The sequence below is a fragment of the Oncorhynchus mykiss genome, chromosome 1, assembly GCF_013265735.2.
Source record: "Oncorhynchus mykiss isolate Arlee chromosome 1, USDA_OmykA_1.1, whole genome shotgun sequence".
NCBI classification, from domain to species: domain Eukaryota; kingdom Metazoa; phylum Chordata; class Actinopteri; order Salmoniformes; family Salmonidae; genus Oncorhynchus; species Oncorhynchus mykiss.
In genome coordinates, this window is record NC_048565.1 from 85,267,994 (window position 1) to 85,284,852 (window position 16,859).

The following is a 16,859-nucleotide window of genomic DNA, read 5'->3' on the forward strand; positions in this document are numbered from 1 at the left end:
GTCTCTAGCATTCCACTTCAGTGAACATGTTGCATTCAGGCATCAATCCTGTGTGTGTGTGTGTGTGTGTGTGTGGGAGGGGCTAGCTATTAGCTCCCCTTCTCCATGTCGGTGTTATTACAAACCAGTTACTCTTAGACCTCCAGCTAAATCCAACATCTCTCCCTAATGGTTTCTAGTAGAGCTTCTTCTTCCCCATCTCATCGGTCAATAACCTCTCCTACCACAACTTGTTTTCCTTCTGCCCTGTACCTTACAGTCTTTATGAAGTACAGCTTGTCCCTGGCAGCAGAACACGCATTCTTATAGAAGTCATTACTAGCAGCAGAACACTCATTCTTATAGAAGTCATTACTAGCAGCTTGTCCCTGGCAGCAGAACACTCATTCTTATAGAAGTCATTACTAGCAGCTTGTCCCTGTCAGCAGAACACTCATTCTTATAGAAGTCATTACTAGCAGCTTGTCCCTGTCAGCGGAACACTCGTTCTTATAGAAGTCATTACTAGCAGCTTGTCCCTGACAGCGGAACACTCATTCTTATAGAAGTCATTACTAGCAGCAGAACACTCATTCTTATAGAAGTCATTACTAGCAGCAGAACACTCGTTCCTATAGAAGTCATTACTAGCAGCAGAACACTTGTTCCTATAGAAGTCATTACTAGCAGCAGAACACTCGTTCCTATAGAAGTCATTACTAGCAGCAGAACACTCGTTCCTATAGAAGTCATTACTAGCAGCATAACACTCATTCTTATAGAAGTCATTACTAGCAGCTTGTCCCTGACAGCGGAACACTCATTCTTATAGAAGTCATTACTAGCAGCAGAACACTCATTCTTATAGAAGTCATTACTAGCAGCTTGTCCCTGACAGCAGAACACTCATTCTTGTAGAAGTCATTACTAGCAGCAGAACACTTGTTCCTATAGAAGTCATTACTAGCAGCAGAACACTCGTTCCTATAGAAGTCATTACTAGCAGCATAACACTCGTTCCTATAGAAGTCATTACTAGCAGCATAACACTCGTTCCTATAGAAGTCATTACTAGCAGAATAAGGGTCACAAAATACAGATAACTTTCGGACATCACGGTTGGAAGATTCCCGGAATTAGGAGGGGAATAAGTATGAAATCTGTGAATCCTCCAACAGGATTTCTGGATGAAGGTGTACTAGACGGGTCGGTTATTTGGTTGATATGCTGCTGGTCGATTTCTTTAGATCTAGATATATTGTCATGGCACACGAGACAGCTGTCTGATTCCTGCCTGTCTCAGTGGACTAATCCGTTGTGGAGGCAGCAGGGATGGCACAGTCCATCACTAAGACAGGCTTCAGTTGAGAGGGTGTCTGATTCCTGCCTGTCTCAGTGGACCAATCCGTTGTGGAGGCAGCGGGGATGGCACAGTCCATCACTAAGACAGGCATCAGTTGAGAGGGTGTCTGATTCCTGCCTGTCTCGGGGGACTAATCCGTTGTGGAGGCAGTGGGGATGGCACAGTCTATCACTAAGACAGGCATCAGTTGAGAGGGTGTCTGATTCCTGCCTGTCTCAGTGGACCAATCCGTTGTGGAGGCAGCGGGGATGGCACAGTCCATCACTAAGACAGGCATCAGTTGAGAGGGTGTCTGATTCCTGCCTGTCTCGGGGGACTAATCCGTTGTGGAGGCAGTGGGGATGGCACAGTCCATCACTAAGACAGGCATCAGTTGAGAGGGTGTCTGATTCCTGCCTGTCTCAGTGGACTAATCCGTTGTGGAGGCAGTGGGGATGGCACAGTCCATCACTAAGACAGGCTTCAGTTGAGAGGGTGTCTGATTCCTGCCTGTCTCAGTGGACTAATCCGTTGTGGAGGCAGCGGGGATGGCACAGTCGGTGTTTGCTTTGGTACCTCAAGCAATTTGATAGAATGGAGAAAATAAGTGAAATTGCATTGGTCTTTCCATAAATGTCTAAAGAGTATGAGAGTATTCCTTAGGCCTACAATACAGTATGTGTGAAGATAATGCTTTGGGTATCATTTAAAATGTTGAAGTTAAGAAGGTAAGTGTGGCTTAGATGCACAAGACTCATCTCTCTTCAGAATGCATCTTCTCCGGCCAATTCATTGTTTCATATTAACTGCGTGAATGGTTTGCCCTTCGATTGTTAAATTCTATCAATTCACCATGACACATAACACCAGTAGTACCTTTCATTCTCATCTATCTATGTTTGTTTTGTTCCGGTCATTTCTGTTAATGGATTCAACATATTATTATTTGGCCTACAGTCAGGGAAGAAGAAGAGCTACTAGAAGCCATTAGTGAGAGATGACTGATTTATCTGGAGGTTGAGGACTAATTGGTTTGTAATTACCATTCTCCATGTCAGAGTGAACACGTTGTTTGCAGAGCTCACAACCTGTGCTACACTCGTGAGAGACACGTTTTGGGTTATTTCATTCCATTTAAGAGTTTGGTCCATTTATTCATTGTATTATGTTTGGAGCGCTCCTGTTAATATTGTTTAAGGACGTGCACCTGATTATCCATAGATGTAGACCTAGGCTACCTGGCCTGTGTGCAAATGTAGAAATGTGCCTATTTGGGGAAGTCTGATAGTATCTGTGATTGTCTTAACTCATCACCACTAATGAGCTGTGGATCTTCTCAAAGTGTCTATTTCTTTACCTCAAACAGCAGGTGAACAAAGTATATTTTTACATCCATTGAGAATGACAATAGTTCCTCAATGTATTTGAAAAATCTTTCCATCTTTCTCCCATCGATAAAAGGGAAACATATCATGGTCTGATCCAGTGGAAACGTCATAGCAGAAGCGGGAGGAGGAGGGTCGGGGAAAATGTATTTTTATTTTGGTTATGTTGATCTCTGGCTCCGTCTTGAGTCATCTGTGCGTCTTAATTATTCAGTCACAGTGCCCTTAAAGCATCAGACAAGCTCAGTACATATAGTTGATGTTATAGGGTGTGTCAATATATGGAAAAATACATGTTTTAGAACAGACAACTCAGACGAGAAACATTTTTTTAGAGGAAGACAGCCCTGAGGCCTAATCTATACTTACATCAGCAGACAGCTGTTTGACATAGCTGGTTCCAAACACCACATTCTCCAGGGCCGGGATGACAGAGTCTTTACTCTGCTGGGGGGCGGTGCGATTCAGCCATGTACTCTTCACTAGCCGGGGGAAACTACAACAGACAACAGCCATTAAGGAATCAGGCCTTACTGGTCAACACCTTTCAGTTATACTGCACTGAAGACAAAGTCTAAACTGGAGGCTGGATAAATATAGTGTAGATTTACATCTTAGTCATTTAGCAGACGCTCTTATCCAGAGAGACTTATGCTTATTTATGAACGTGATGATATATCCAAGTCAGTCCGAAGTCACACCCTATTCCCTATACAGTGGGGGGGGTGTTACCTGATGAGGGGTTGGTGCAGGGCAACCAGGGATGCGTGGACGGCCATAGAGACGACAGACAGGTGGAAGTAGTCGAACATGATATTGATGTGTTGGTGGATGCCTCGGTTCAGGCTAAAGTGCAAGCGGAGCGAACGACTGCTGATGTTCTGCAGGGAGCTGAGCTCCTCGGGCCTAGTGGGAAAGAACGTATCTGCTGGAGAAACTCAAATCATACAATAGAAAAATGTATTCATATAGATGCATAAAGAATATTAAAAAACTATGCGCAATGTTTCCATCTAAAGTATTGGGAAATATTCGACTTGAAATGCACTGCTGCACACTCCCTTGGTATAAACAGACTCCATCAGACGTGTCTAAAAAGTGCCGGATACGGGTTTATTAAGGACACCATAGCGGAGATCCAAAAACACAATCTTCATCTAAAAATAGCCAGATCTGGGTTAAAATACTACATGAAGAATTTAAAAAACTTTATCTGGGGTTGAATGAGCTTGTCTGGTGTTTTAGTTGCAAACCTGCCACCCCCATCCATCTGGCTGTCTGGGCAGGCTAAAGAAAACACTAGAAGTACAGTATCTGAGACTTCAAATGGTGTTTGAACACAGGTTTGGTAAGAGCATAAGAAGCACAGTGTTCTGCCATGATGAAACGTACGAGAAGTCTCCATCTGTGAAGTATAACTCCAGAGACAGCTGGAAGTCCATGTCATTGAGGGATTCTTCTACCTGAAGAGGGATAGAAACAGACAGGGGAAACAATCATTTCAGAGGGGGAAAAGAAACGGAGTGAGTGATAGTGACAGTGAGCCTTTCTCCCATCGACAGAGGAACTGATTTCCACCATGACAACAACCCAAGAGCACCATTCACTAGCGTACTACTTAGTATGAAGCAATGTGCAGTACTGGGCATGCATTCTTAGTAGTACGTACTAGAGGTCGACCGATTATGATTTTCCAACGCCGATACCGATTATTGGAGGACCAAAAAAAGCCGATACCGATTAATCGGCCAATTTAAAAAATATATGTATTTGTAATAATGACAATTACAACAATATTGAATTAACACTTATTTTAACTTAATATAATACATCAATAAAATCAATTTAGCCTCAAGTAGATAATGAAACATGTTCAATTTGGTTTAAATAATGCAAAAACAAAGTGTTGGAGAAGAACGTAAAAGTGCAATATGTGCCATGTAAAAAAGCTAACGTTTCAGTTCCTTGCTCAGAACATGAGAACATATGAAAGCTGGTGGTTCCTTTTAACATGAGTCTTCAATATCCCTATTTCCCTCTATACCATTTCCCTCTTTGTATTTCATTAACCTTTGACTATTGGATGTTCTTATAGGCACTTTAGTATTGCCAGTGTAACAGTATAGCTTCCATCCCTCTCCTCGCTCCTCCCTGGGCTCGAACCAGCAGCAAAACGACAACAGCCACCACATCGAAGCAGCGTTACCCATGCAGAGCAAGGGAAACAACCACCCCAAGGCTCAGAGCGAGTGAAATGTTTGAAACGCTATCTAGCCAGCCATTTCACTTCGGTTACACCAGCCTCATCTCAGGAGTTGATAGGTTTGAAGTCATAAACAGTGCAATGCTTGACGCACAACGAAGAGCTGCTGGCAAAACGCAGGAAAGTGCTGTTTGAATGAATGTTTACGCGCCTGCTTCTGCCTACCACCGCTCAGTCAGATACTTAGATACTTGTATGCTCAGTCAGATTATATGCAACACAGGACACGCTAGATAATATCTAGTAATATCATCAACCATGTGTAGTTAACTAGTGATTATGATTGATTGTTTTTCATAAGATAAATTTAATGCTATCTAGCAACTTACCTTGGCTTACTGCATTTGCGTAACAGGCAGTCTCCTTGTGGAGTACAACGAGAGAGAGGCAGGTCGTTATTGCGTTGGACTAGTTAACTGTAGGTTGCAAGATTGGATCCCCCGAGCTGACAAGGTGAAAATCTGTCTTTCTGCCCCTGAACGAGGCAGTTAGCCCACCGTTCCTAGGCCGCCATTGAAAATAAAAATGTGTTCTTAACTGACTTGCCTAGTTAAATAAAGATTAAATAAAGGTGTAAAAATTAAAATTATCGGCACCCAAAAATACCGATTTCCAATTGTTATGAAAACTCGGCCATTCCGATTAATCGGTCAACCTCTAGTACGTACTACGTAGTATGAAGCAATGTGCAATACTGGGCATGCATTCTTATTAGTACGTATTACGTAGTATGAAGCAATGTGCAGTACTGGGCATGCATTCTTAGTAGTACGTATTACGTAGTATGAAGCAATGTGCAGTACTGGGCATGCATTCTTAGTAGTACGTACTACGTAGTATGAAGCAATATGCAGTACTGGGCATGAATTCTTATTAGTACGTATTACGTAGTATGAAGCAATGTGCAGTACTGGGCATGCATTCTTAGTAGTACGTACTACGTAGTATGAAGCAATATGCAGTACTGGGCATGAATTCTTAGTAGTACGTACTACGTAGTATGAAGCAATGTGCAGTACTGGGCATGCATTCTTAGTAGTACGTACTACGTAGTATAAAGTAATGTGCAGTACTGGACATGCATTCTTAGTAGTACGTACTACGTAGTATGAAGCAATGTGCAGTACTGGACATGCATTCTTAGTAGTACGTACTACGTAGTATAAAGTAATGTGCAGTACTGGACATGCATTCTTAGTAGTACGTACTACGTAGTATGAAGCAATGTGCAGTACTGGGCATGCATTCTTAGTAGTACGTACTACGTAGTATAAAGTAATGTGCAGTACTGGACATGCATTCTTAGTAGTACGTACTACGTAGTATGAAGCAATATGCAGTACTGGGCATGAATTCTTAGTAGTACGTACTACGTAGTATGAAGCAATGTGCAGTACTGGGCATGAATTTAGTAGTACGTACTACGTAGTATGAAGCAATGTGCAGTACTGGACATGCATTCTTAGTAGTACGTACTACGTAGTATGAAGTAATGTGCAGTACTGGACATGCATTCTTAGTAGTACGTACTACGTAGTATGAAGCAATGTGCAGTACTGGACATGCATTCTTAGTAGTACGTACTACGTAGTATGAAGCAATGTGCAGTACTGGACATGCATTCTTAGTAGTACATTAGTATGAATGGATAGAAATCAGAGGAAACCCTTCAGAGTGGGAAAAACCATACCGTGTCTCTCTTCCTATATCCATACCATCATACCACGTCTCTCTTCCTATATCCATACCATCATACCACGTCTCTCCTCCTATAACCATCCCATCATACCACCTCTCTCTTCCTACAGTGCCTTGCGAAAGTATTCGGCCCCCTTGAACTTTGCGACCTTTTGCCACATTTCAGGCTTCAAACAAAGATATAAAACTGTATTTTTTTGTGAAGAATCAACAACAAGTGGGACACAATCATGAAGTGGAACGAAATTTTTGGATATTTCAAACTTTTTTAACAAATCAAAAACTGAAAAATTGGGCGTGCAAAATTATTCAGCCCCCTTAAGTTAATACTTTGTAGCGCCACCTTTTGCTGCGATTACAGCTGTAAGTCGCTTGGGGTATGTCTCTATCAGTTTTGCACATCGAGAGACTGACATTTTTTCCCATTCCTCCTTGCAAAACAGCTCGAGCTCAGTGAGGTTGGATGGAGAGCATTTGTGAACAGCAGTTTTCAGTTCTTTCCACAGATTTTCGATTGGATTCAGGTCTGGAATTTGACTTGGCCATTCTAACACCTGGATATGTTTATTTTTGAACCATTCCATTGTAGATTTTGCTTTATGTTTTGGATCATTGTCTTGTTGGGAGACAAATCTCCATCCCAGTCTCAGGTCTTTTGCAGACTCCATCAGGTTTTCTTCCAGAATGGTCCTGTATTTGGCTCCATCCATCTTCCCATCAATTTTAACCATCTTCCCTGTCCCTGCTGAAGAAAAGCAGGCCCAAACCATGATGCTGCCACCACCATGTTTGACAGTGGGGATGGTGTGTTCAGTGTGATGAGCTGTGCTGCTTTTACGCCAAACATAACGTTTTGCATTGTTGCCAAAAAGTTCAATTTTGGTTTCATCTGACCAGAACACCTTCTTCCACATGTTTGGTGTGTCTCCCAGGTGGCTTGTGGCAAACTTTAAACAACACTTTTTATGGATATCTTTAAGAAATGTCTTTCTTCTTGCCACTCTTCCATAAAGGCCAGATTTGTGCAATATATGACTGATTGTTGTCCTATGGACAGAGTCTCCCACCTCAGCTGTAGATCTCTGCAGTTCATCCAGAGTGATCATGGGCCTCTTGGCTGCATCTCTGATCAGTCTTCTCCTTGTATGAGCTGAAAGTTTAGAGGGACGGCCAGGTCTTGGTAGATTTGCAGTGGTCTGATACTCCTTCCATTTCAATATTATCGCTTGCACAGTGCTCCTTGGGATGTTTAAAGCTTGGGAAATCTTTTTGTATCCAAATCGGGCTTTAAACTTCTTCACAACAGTATCTCGGACCTGCCTGGTGTGTTCCTTGTTCTTCATGATGCTCTCTGCGCTTTTAACGGACCTCTGAGACTATCACAGTGCAGGTGCATTTATACGGAGACTTGATTACATACAGGTGGATTGTATTTATCATCATTAGTCATTTAGGTCAACATTGGATCATTCAGAGATCCTCACTGAACTTCTGGAGAGAGTTTGCTGCACTGAAAGTAAAGGGGCTGAATAATTTTGCACGCCCAATTTTTCAGTTTTTGATTTGTTAAAAAAGTTTGAAATATCCAATAAATGCCGTTCCACTTCATGATTGTGTCCCACTTGTTGTTGATTCTTCACAAAAAAATACAGTTTTATATCTTTATGTTTGAAGCCTGAAATGTGGCAAAAGGTCGCAAAGTTCAAGGGGGCCGAATACTTTCGCAAGGCACTGTATATCCATACCATCATACCTTGTCTCTCTTCCTATATCCATACCATCATACCACGTCTCTCCTCCTATATCCATACCATCATACCACGTCTCTCTTCCTATATCCATACCATCATACCACGTCTCTCCTCCTATATCCATACCATCATACCACATCTCTCTTCCTATATCCATACCGTGTCTCTCTTCCTATATCCATACCATCATACCACGTCTCTCTTCCTATATCCATACCATCATACCGTGTCTCTCTTCCTATATCCATACCATCATACCGTGTCTCTCCTCCTATATCCATACCATCATACCACGTCTCTCTTCCTATATCCATACCATCATATCACGTCTCTCTTCCTATATCCATACCATGTCTCTCTTCCTATATCCATACCATCATACCGTGTCTCTCTTCCTATTTCCATACCATCATACCGTGTCTCTCTTCCTATATCCATACCATCATACCACGTCTCTCTTCCTATATCCATACCATCATACCACGTCTCTCCTCCTATATCCATACCATCATACCACGTCTCTCTTCCTATATCCATACCATCATACCACGTCTCTCCTCCTATATCCATACCACGTCTCTCTTCCTCTATCCATACCATCATACCACGTCTCTCCTCCTATATCCATACCATCATACCACGTCTCTCTTCCTATATCCATACCATCATACCACGTCTCTCCTCCTATATCCATACCATCATACCACGTCTCTCTTCCTATATCCATACCATCATACCGTGTCTCTCTTCCTATATCCATACCATCATACCACGTCTCTCTTCCTATATCCATACCATCATACCACGTCTCTCTTCCTATATCCATACCATCATACCACGTCTCTCCTCCTATATCCATACCATCATACCACGTCTCTCCTCCTATATCCATACCATCATACCACATCTCTCCTCCTATATCCATACCATCATAACAGGTATTTATTTTATAACCTGCTATTGTGAACAATATCCATGTGAGATATTAGGCTAAATTGTCTACATTAAATCTAAATAAATCTAGGCTAAATAGCCTGCATCTAATTGGCCAATCATATGGATCACTGCAGTGGAGCTCAAGCTCACTCAGTATGAAGCAATGTATTGGGCATTGTAAGTAGTATGCTACTGTGGACATTTGAACACAGGCTAGCCAGAGCCTCAGTGAAAGTCAGCCTATTGTCCTCTATAGCAGAACTGATTCTAACCAGCACAACGACAACTTGGTCATTGGTCACGGTCTTAGCCTACAGTCTAGCTTCCTCAGCTTAGCCTACAGTCTAGCTTCCTCGTCTTATTTTAGCCTACAGTCTAGCTTCCTCAGCTTATTTTAGCCTACAGTCTAGCTTCCTCATCTTATTTTAACCTACAGTCTAGCTTCCTCATCTTATTTTAGTCTACAGTCTAGCTTCCTCATCTTATTTTATCCTACAGTCTAGCCTCCTCAGCTTAGCCTACAGTCTAGCCTCCTCAGCTTAGCCTACAGTCTATAGCCTCCTCAGCTTAGCCTACAGTCTATAGCCTCCTCAGCTTAGCCTACAGTCTATAGCCTCCTCAGCTTAGCCTACAGCCTATAGCTTCCTCAGTTTAGCCTATAGCCTCCTCAGCTTCGCCTACAGTCTAGCCTCCTCAGCTTAGCCTACAGTCTAGCCTCCTCAGCTTAGCCTACAGTCTAGCCTCCTCAGCTTAGCCTACAGTCTAGCCTCCTCAGCTTAGCCTACAGTCTAGCCTCCTCAGCTTAGCCTACAGTCTAGCCTCCTCAGCTTAGCCTACAGTCTATAGCCTCCTCAGCTTAGCCTACAGTCTAGCCTCCTCAGCTTAGCCTACAGTCTAGCCTCCTCAGCTTAGCCTACAGTCTATAGCCTCCTCAGCTTAGCCTACAGTCTATAGCCTCCTCAGCTTAGCCTATAGCTTCCTCAGTTTAGCCTATAGCCTCCTCAGCTTCGCCTACAGTCTAGCCTCCTCAGCTTAGCCTACAGTCTAGCCTCCTCAGCTTAGCCTACAGTCTAGCCTCCTCAGCTTAGCCTACAGTCTAGCCTCCTCAGCTTAGCCTACAGTCTAGCCTCCTCAGCTTAGCCTACAGTCTAGCCTCCTCAGCTTAGCCTACAGTCTAGCCTCCTCAGCTTAGCCTACAGTCTAGCCTCCTCAGCTTAGCCTACAGTCTAGCCTCCTCAGCTTAGCCTACAGTCTAGCCTCCTCAGCTTAGCCTACAGTCTAGCCTCCTCAGCTTAGCCTACAGTCTATAGCCTCCTCAGCTTAGCCTACAGTCTAGCTTCCTCGTTTTAGCCTACAGTCTAGCTTCCTCGTTTTAGCCTACAATCTAGCTTCATTACCTTCTTCTCATCCAGCAGCATCATGATTTTGAACACCAGCACATCATTGACAACCACCTCCTCGTTCTTATAGAGGATCTGGAAGGTCTTGCTGCAGATGACGTCATCGACCACAGCTGCAGGGAAGGCCAGATCAGAACCTGTAATGAGAAGACATTTGTTTGAATGCAGAAAACTTACATCAACACAGTAATACACAATGACTGTATGAACAAAATAACTGAGATTAACCGGAGGCTAGGAACTGAAGAGGAGTGGGGGGGTTAGACACTGGAGAGGAGTGGGGGGGGTTAGACACTGGAGAGGAGTGGGGGGGTTAGACACTGGAGAGGAGTGGGGGGGGGGTTAGGTACTGGAGAGGAGTGGGGGGGGGGGGGGTTAGGTACTGGAGAGAAGTGGGGGGGTTAGGTACTGAGAGAAGTGGGGGGGTTAGGTACTGAGAGGAGGGGGGGTTAGGTACTGAGAGGAGGGGGGGTTAGGTACTGAGAGGAGGGGGGGTTGGGTACTGAGAGGAGGGGGGGTAGGTACAGAGGGGGAGGTTAGGTACTGAGAGGAGAGGGGAGGTTAGGTACTGAGAGGAGGGGGGGGGGGGGGGTTAGGTATTGAGAGGAGTGGGGGGGGTTAGGTATTGAGAGGAGTGGGGGGGGTTAGGTACTGAGAGGGGTGGGGGGGTTAGGTACTGAGAGGAGGGGGGGTAGGTACTGAGAAGAGGGGGGGTAGATACTGAGAGGAGGGGGGGTTAGATACTGAGAGGAGGGGGGGTTAGGTACTACTAATAGGGGGAAAAAGCCAAACATTAACATATCAGGATAATATGACGATATATCGCATAATTATGACTATCGCAATATACATTTTTGCGCTGCTTAGCTGTACCAAAACTTTTTTCTCCATCTTCTTTTTAAATAAGTAGCCAATTTGTTTTTAGTACTTTTATTTCCATGACAGATCAAAACTGGTTTTCCATTGGCTATCTGTCCCTCTGCAGCAGACATATGGTGAGCAATATGTTGGGAACATGGAATCCTAATAAAATCACAGTATCGAATAGCAATACATATAGAATTGTGAGAATTGTGACACATATCACATCGGCACCAACGTATGGTGATAATATCGTATTGTGAGGTCCCTGGCAATTCCCAGCACTACTAGGTACCGGTGAGAAGTTGGCCAGTTAACTTCCTATGAACAGCTTACAGTACATGTTCCCTCTAGCAGACATCCAGGATGTCAGCTGTGACCTGGCAGCAGTCTGAGGCATGTCCTGGCAGCATAGACACAGCAAACAGACGCAGTCAGTCTGTTGGTTGTTTTTACACATGGCTGATGGCTTACAAGGATGACTAACCATTTCCTATCCTTTCTAGGTGATTAACAGCACTATAGAACCTGCAACTATGTGATCAGCCGTGGAGGAACTAACAGCACTATAGAACCTGCAACTATGAGATCAGCCGTGGAGGAACTAACAGCACTATAGAACCTGCAACTATGAGATCAGCCGTGGAGGAACTAACAGCACTACAGAACCTGCAACTATGAGATCAGCCGTGGAGGAACTAACAGCACTATAGAACCTACAACTATGAGATCAGCCGTAGAGGTACTAACAGCACTATAGCCGTGGAGGGAAAGACCAGAGAGGAACAGGAATCCACCAACCCAGGAAGGAAAACACCATACTGCTGGTGGAAAATACAATACAAGCTCATGGAACAGCTTTCTGCTGAAAATGAAACAACCCCATTTTGGGGAATTAGCCTTTTTCACCACTTAAAGTATAACACCAACTCTAGTCAATTGGGTGTACTACCAATGCCAGAGAGACCTGGCTAGCAAGAGACCAGAGACAAGGCCTCCTATTAATAGGCCACTTAGAAACCCCAGGGTTGAGGTGAGGAGGAAGAACCAAACTCACTCAGCTAAAGCTCTCAGCCTCTCACTGACTCCTATCAGGCTCAGAGCAGAAAACACTGGAGCATCCTGCAATCTCATCCTCCTTTGTCCCCTCTTAATCCTCACTGTGACAGGAGGATTGGTTGTTGGGGGACAGAATGCAGCGTATTGTGAGGCTGCAGTGGAGGGAGCAAAGGCATTCCACTCAGTGCAGACCAGGACAGGGATGAGCTGTGACTGTTCCAGGCTGCCAGGACTCAGAAAAGAGCTGGGAACAAGGCTGGTTTTGTGAGATCAACCAGTCCTGCCACTATGCCAACTCCAAACCAACAACAAAACCCAATGGAGGAGTAGACCAAATCCACATTCATCTGAAGGGCTTCCCTCAATGTCATTCAACCAAGAGTATCACTGTCAGTTCAAATGGATATTCAACTCACACATTGGAACTCTAGATGAACGCCATCTTTCACATTAAAAGAGACAGCATCACCATTCTGGAACGCACAAAATCAGACCAGACGATTTAGAGGAGAGCTTCATATCATATTTATCATCTCTCAGCTTGCTGCCCTTTGAAATAACCTCTCTGACAAATTAATCAACCATACAAGCTAGCTTTTATAGGTGGTCACTTACACTAGAAAATAGTATCAAGGATCCAGTTGGATAGGGGGCAGCATTTTCACTTTTGGATGAATAGCGTGCCCAGAGTGAACTGCCTCCTACTCTGTCCCAGATGCTAATATATGCATATTATTATTAGTATTGGATAGAAAACACTCTGAAGTTTCTAAAACTGTTTGAATGATGTCTGAGTATAACAGAACTCATATGGTAGGCGAAAACCTGAGAAAAATCCAACCAGGAAGTGGGACATCTGAGGTTTGTAGTTTTTCAAAGCTTGGCCTACCAAGTACACATTGAGATATGGATGAGGTTGCACTTCCTAGGGCTTCCACTAGATGTCAACTGTCTTTTTAAATGTGAATGAGGATTCTCCTATAAAGGAGGGGCTCATGAGACCTGTTTGAGTCAGTGTTCTGGCATAGTGCCTCGGTCTCATGACGCGCGCTCCCGACAGAGTTACCTCTCGTTCCAGTGCCTTTCTAAAGACAAAGGAATTCTCTGGTTGGAACATTATTGATTGATTCCATACATCGTTTGACATGTTTCTAAAGGACTGTAATGGAACTTTAATTTTTTTGTCTGGATGAAATGCTTGCGCCTCATGAAGATGGGTTACTGGGCTGAACACGCTAACAACAAGTGGCTATTTGGACATAAATGATGGAACAAATCAGTCATTTATTGTCGAACTGGGATTCCTGGGACTGCCTTCTGATGAAGATCAAAGGTAAGTGAATATTTATGGTGTTGTTTCTAACTTTGTTGATTCCAAAATGGCGGTTATTCCTCTGGCTGTTTTGGGTTCTGAGTGCCGTTCTCAGATTACGCTTTTTCCGTAAAAGTTTAAAAAGAAATCTGACACAGCGGTTGCATTAAGGAGAAGTCTATCTTTAATTCTGTGAATAACACTAGTATCTTTTATCAATGTTTATTATTAGTATTTCTGCAAAATCACCGGATGTTTTGGAATCAAAACATTACTGCACGTAAGGCACCAATGTAAACTGAGATTTTTGGATATAAATATGCACATTATCGAACAAAACTTAAATGTATTGTGTAAAATGATGTCCTATGAGTGTCATCTGATGAAGATCAAAGGTTAGTGATTAATTTCATCTATATTTCTGCTTTTTGTGACTCCTATCTTTGGCTGGAAAAATGGCTGTGTTTTTTCGAGTTGGCGGTGATCTAACATAATCATATGTTGTGCTTTAGCTGTAAAGCATTTTTTAAATCGGACACGATGGGTAGATTAACAAGATGTTTATCTTTCATTTGCTGTATTGGACTTGTGAAAGTTACATATTTCTAAAAATATATTTTTGAAATTCGCGCGCTGCCTTCTCAGCGGAATGTTGTCGAGGTGTTCCGCTAGCGGAACCCCTGCGCTAGAAAGGTTAACGTCTGGCCTAATCATTCCCTTCATAGTAAAATATGTTGAAGGCAAACCAAGAACTTAAACAAAACCCTCCCAAATGATGAACAATATGGAACCTGCTACACTCGCAATCAGAAAACATCCCTGTTAATTAATGAAGCATAACGAATGGTTAGAAAAAATACAGCACAACTTGGACTCGGATCATAATTCCATCTTGCTCTCACATCGTTACAAACAGAACATGCCATCTGAAAAACCTTGGATAACGTAGGTGAAGGATTGGTCTGAAATAAATATGGACATGTTATTAAAAGGCTGCTTTGACTGTACCATTTGGGGGGTATTATGTGACACAAACAAAAACACTGAGGAACTGAATGGGACCATTACTGACTACATACAGTGTGTTCTGAAACTATTCAGACACCCTTGACATTTTCTACATGTTACGTTTCAGCCTTATTCTAAAATTGATTTTAAAAAATCATCAATCTACACACAATACCCCATAATGACGAAGCGAAAACAGGTTTCTAGAAATGTTTGCAACCCCCCACCCCCCCACCCCACAAAAAAAGAAAATAAATACCTGACTTACATACCTATTCAGACCATTTGCTATGGGACTCAAAAATGAGCTCAGGTGCATCCTGTTTCCATTGATCATCCTTGAGGATGTTTCTATAACTTGATTGGAGTCCACCTGTTATAAATTAAATTGATTGGACATGATTTTGAAAGCCACACAGCTGTCTATATAAAAGGTCCCACAGTTGACAGCGCATGTCAGAGGAAAAACCAAGCCATGAGGTCGAAGGAATTGTCCGTAGAGCTCCGAGACAGGATTGTGTCGAGGCACAGATCTGTGAAAGGGTATCAAACAACGTCTGCAGCAATCGGGGGAGAAGGGCTTTGGTCAGGGAAGAGACCAAGAACACGATGGTAACTCCAGTGCTCCAGAGTTCCTCTGGCCTGAATGCCAAGCGTCAAGTCTGGAGGAAACCTGGCACCATCCCTACAGTGAAGCATGGTGGTGGCAGCATCATGCTGTGGGGATATTTTTCAGCAGCAGGGACTGAAAGACTAGTCAGGATCGAGGGAAAGATGAACGGAGCAAAGTACAGAGAACATTGATGAAAACATGTTCCAGAACACTCAGGACTTCAGACTGGGGCGAAGGTTCACCTTCCAACAGGACAACGACCCTAAGCACACAGCCAAGACAACGCAGGAGTGGCTTCGGGACTAGTCTCTGAATGTCGTTGAGTGGCCCAGCCACTGATCGAACATCTCTGGAGAGACCTGAAAATAGCTGTGCAGCGACGCTCCCCATCCAACCTGACAGAGCTTGAGAGAATCTTCAGAGAAGAATAGGAGAAACTCCCCAAACACATGTGTGCCGAGCTTATAGCGTCATAACCGAGAAGACTTGAGGCTGTAAACGCTGCCAAAGGTACTGTTCCTTCTCCCTTAATGTGACCTGACCTCGGCCCCCATTCCACACTAATCCACATCTCTCCACCCTTATCAGTGACTGCAAACATGTGATTGTCTTTCCTTTACTCAGTACATTCCAAGCCTCTGGCTCATATCCACCCTTAATTGACCGACCTCCTATGGATACCCATTCACTTCTGGTGTAGAAACCAGACTGTGGCACTCCTCATTTCCTCATGATTAACAATATTTCAAGTTTAGAACTCAGAACCCATTAAGCGTAAAGGGTCTGAATACGTATGTAAATTTTAAAAAATTATGTGCAAAAATTTCATCCATTTTAGAATAAGGATGTAACAAAATGTGGAAAAAGTCAAGGGGTGGATACAACTCTGATGAAATCCATTCAAAGAAACATTAAAGTAGTTTAAAAACTACTTGGATTACAAACTCAGAATGAAAAACATACTTGAAAATAACAATACATGGGATGGCAGTCCCAGAATCATCCCAGAGTCCCAGAATCGTCTCTGAAAAGGTTGCCTTTCAGGTCTTCTCCAAACTCAATCCTCAGAAAGCAAAAGGCTGTGATGGTCTAAGTGGGATGTTATCAGGGAGTGTAAGTGGCTGTGTAACATGTACAGAATACTTTTTCAAATGTCATTGGACAGCAGCAGAACCACCCAAATCTAGAAAAGTGAAACTATCGTGCCCATTCACAAAGTGAATCATCCCAATCCCTGAATGACGGTCATCCC

At 43.3% G+C, this 16,859-nt stretch overlaps 1 protein-coding gene across 3 annotated transcripts in view; it reads right to left on the reverse strand.

Annotated features, from left to right (window-relative positions):
* The window catches only part of LOC110510598 (protein FAM135A), a 52,304-nt gene that overhangs the window by 20,656 nt on the left and 14,789 nt on the right, over nt 1-16,859 (reverse strand). For all 3 annotated transcript variants that reach the window (XM_036987644.1, XM_036987640.1, XM_036987635.1), the window contains 4 exons: nt 10,752-10,891; nt 4,099-4,169; nt 3,439-3,612; nt 3,076-3,202 (listed from right to left, as the gene is read on the reverse strand). In XM_036987644.1, the coding sequence (XP_036843539.1) occupies nt 3,076-3,202; nt 3,439-3,612; nt 4,099-4,169; nt 10,752-10,891 (512 nt within the window). The remainder of the gene's footprint in view (nt 1-3,075; nt 3,203-3,438; nt 3,613-4,098; nt 4,170-10,751; nt 10,892-16,859) is intronic.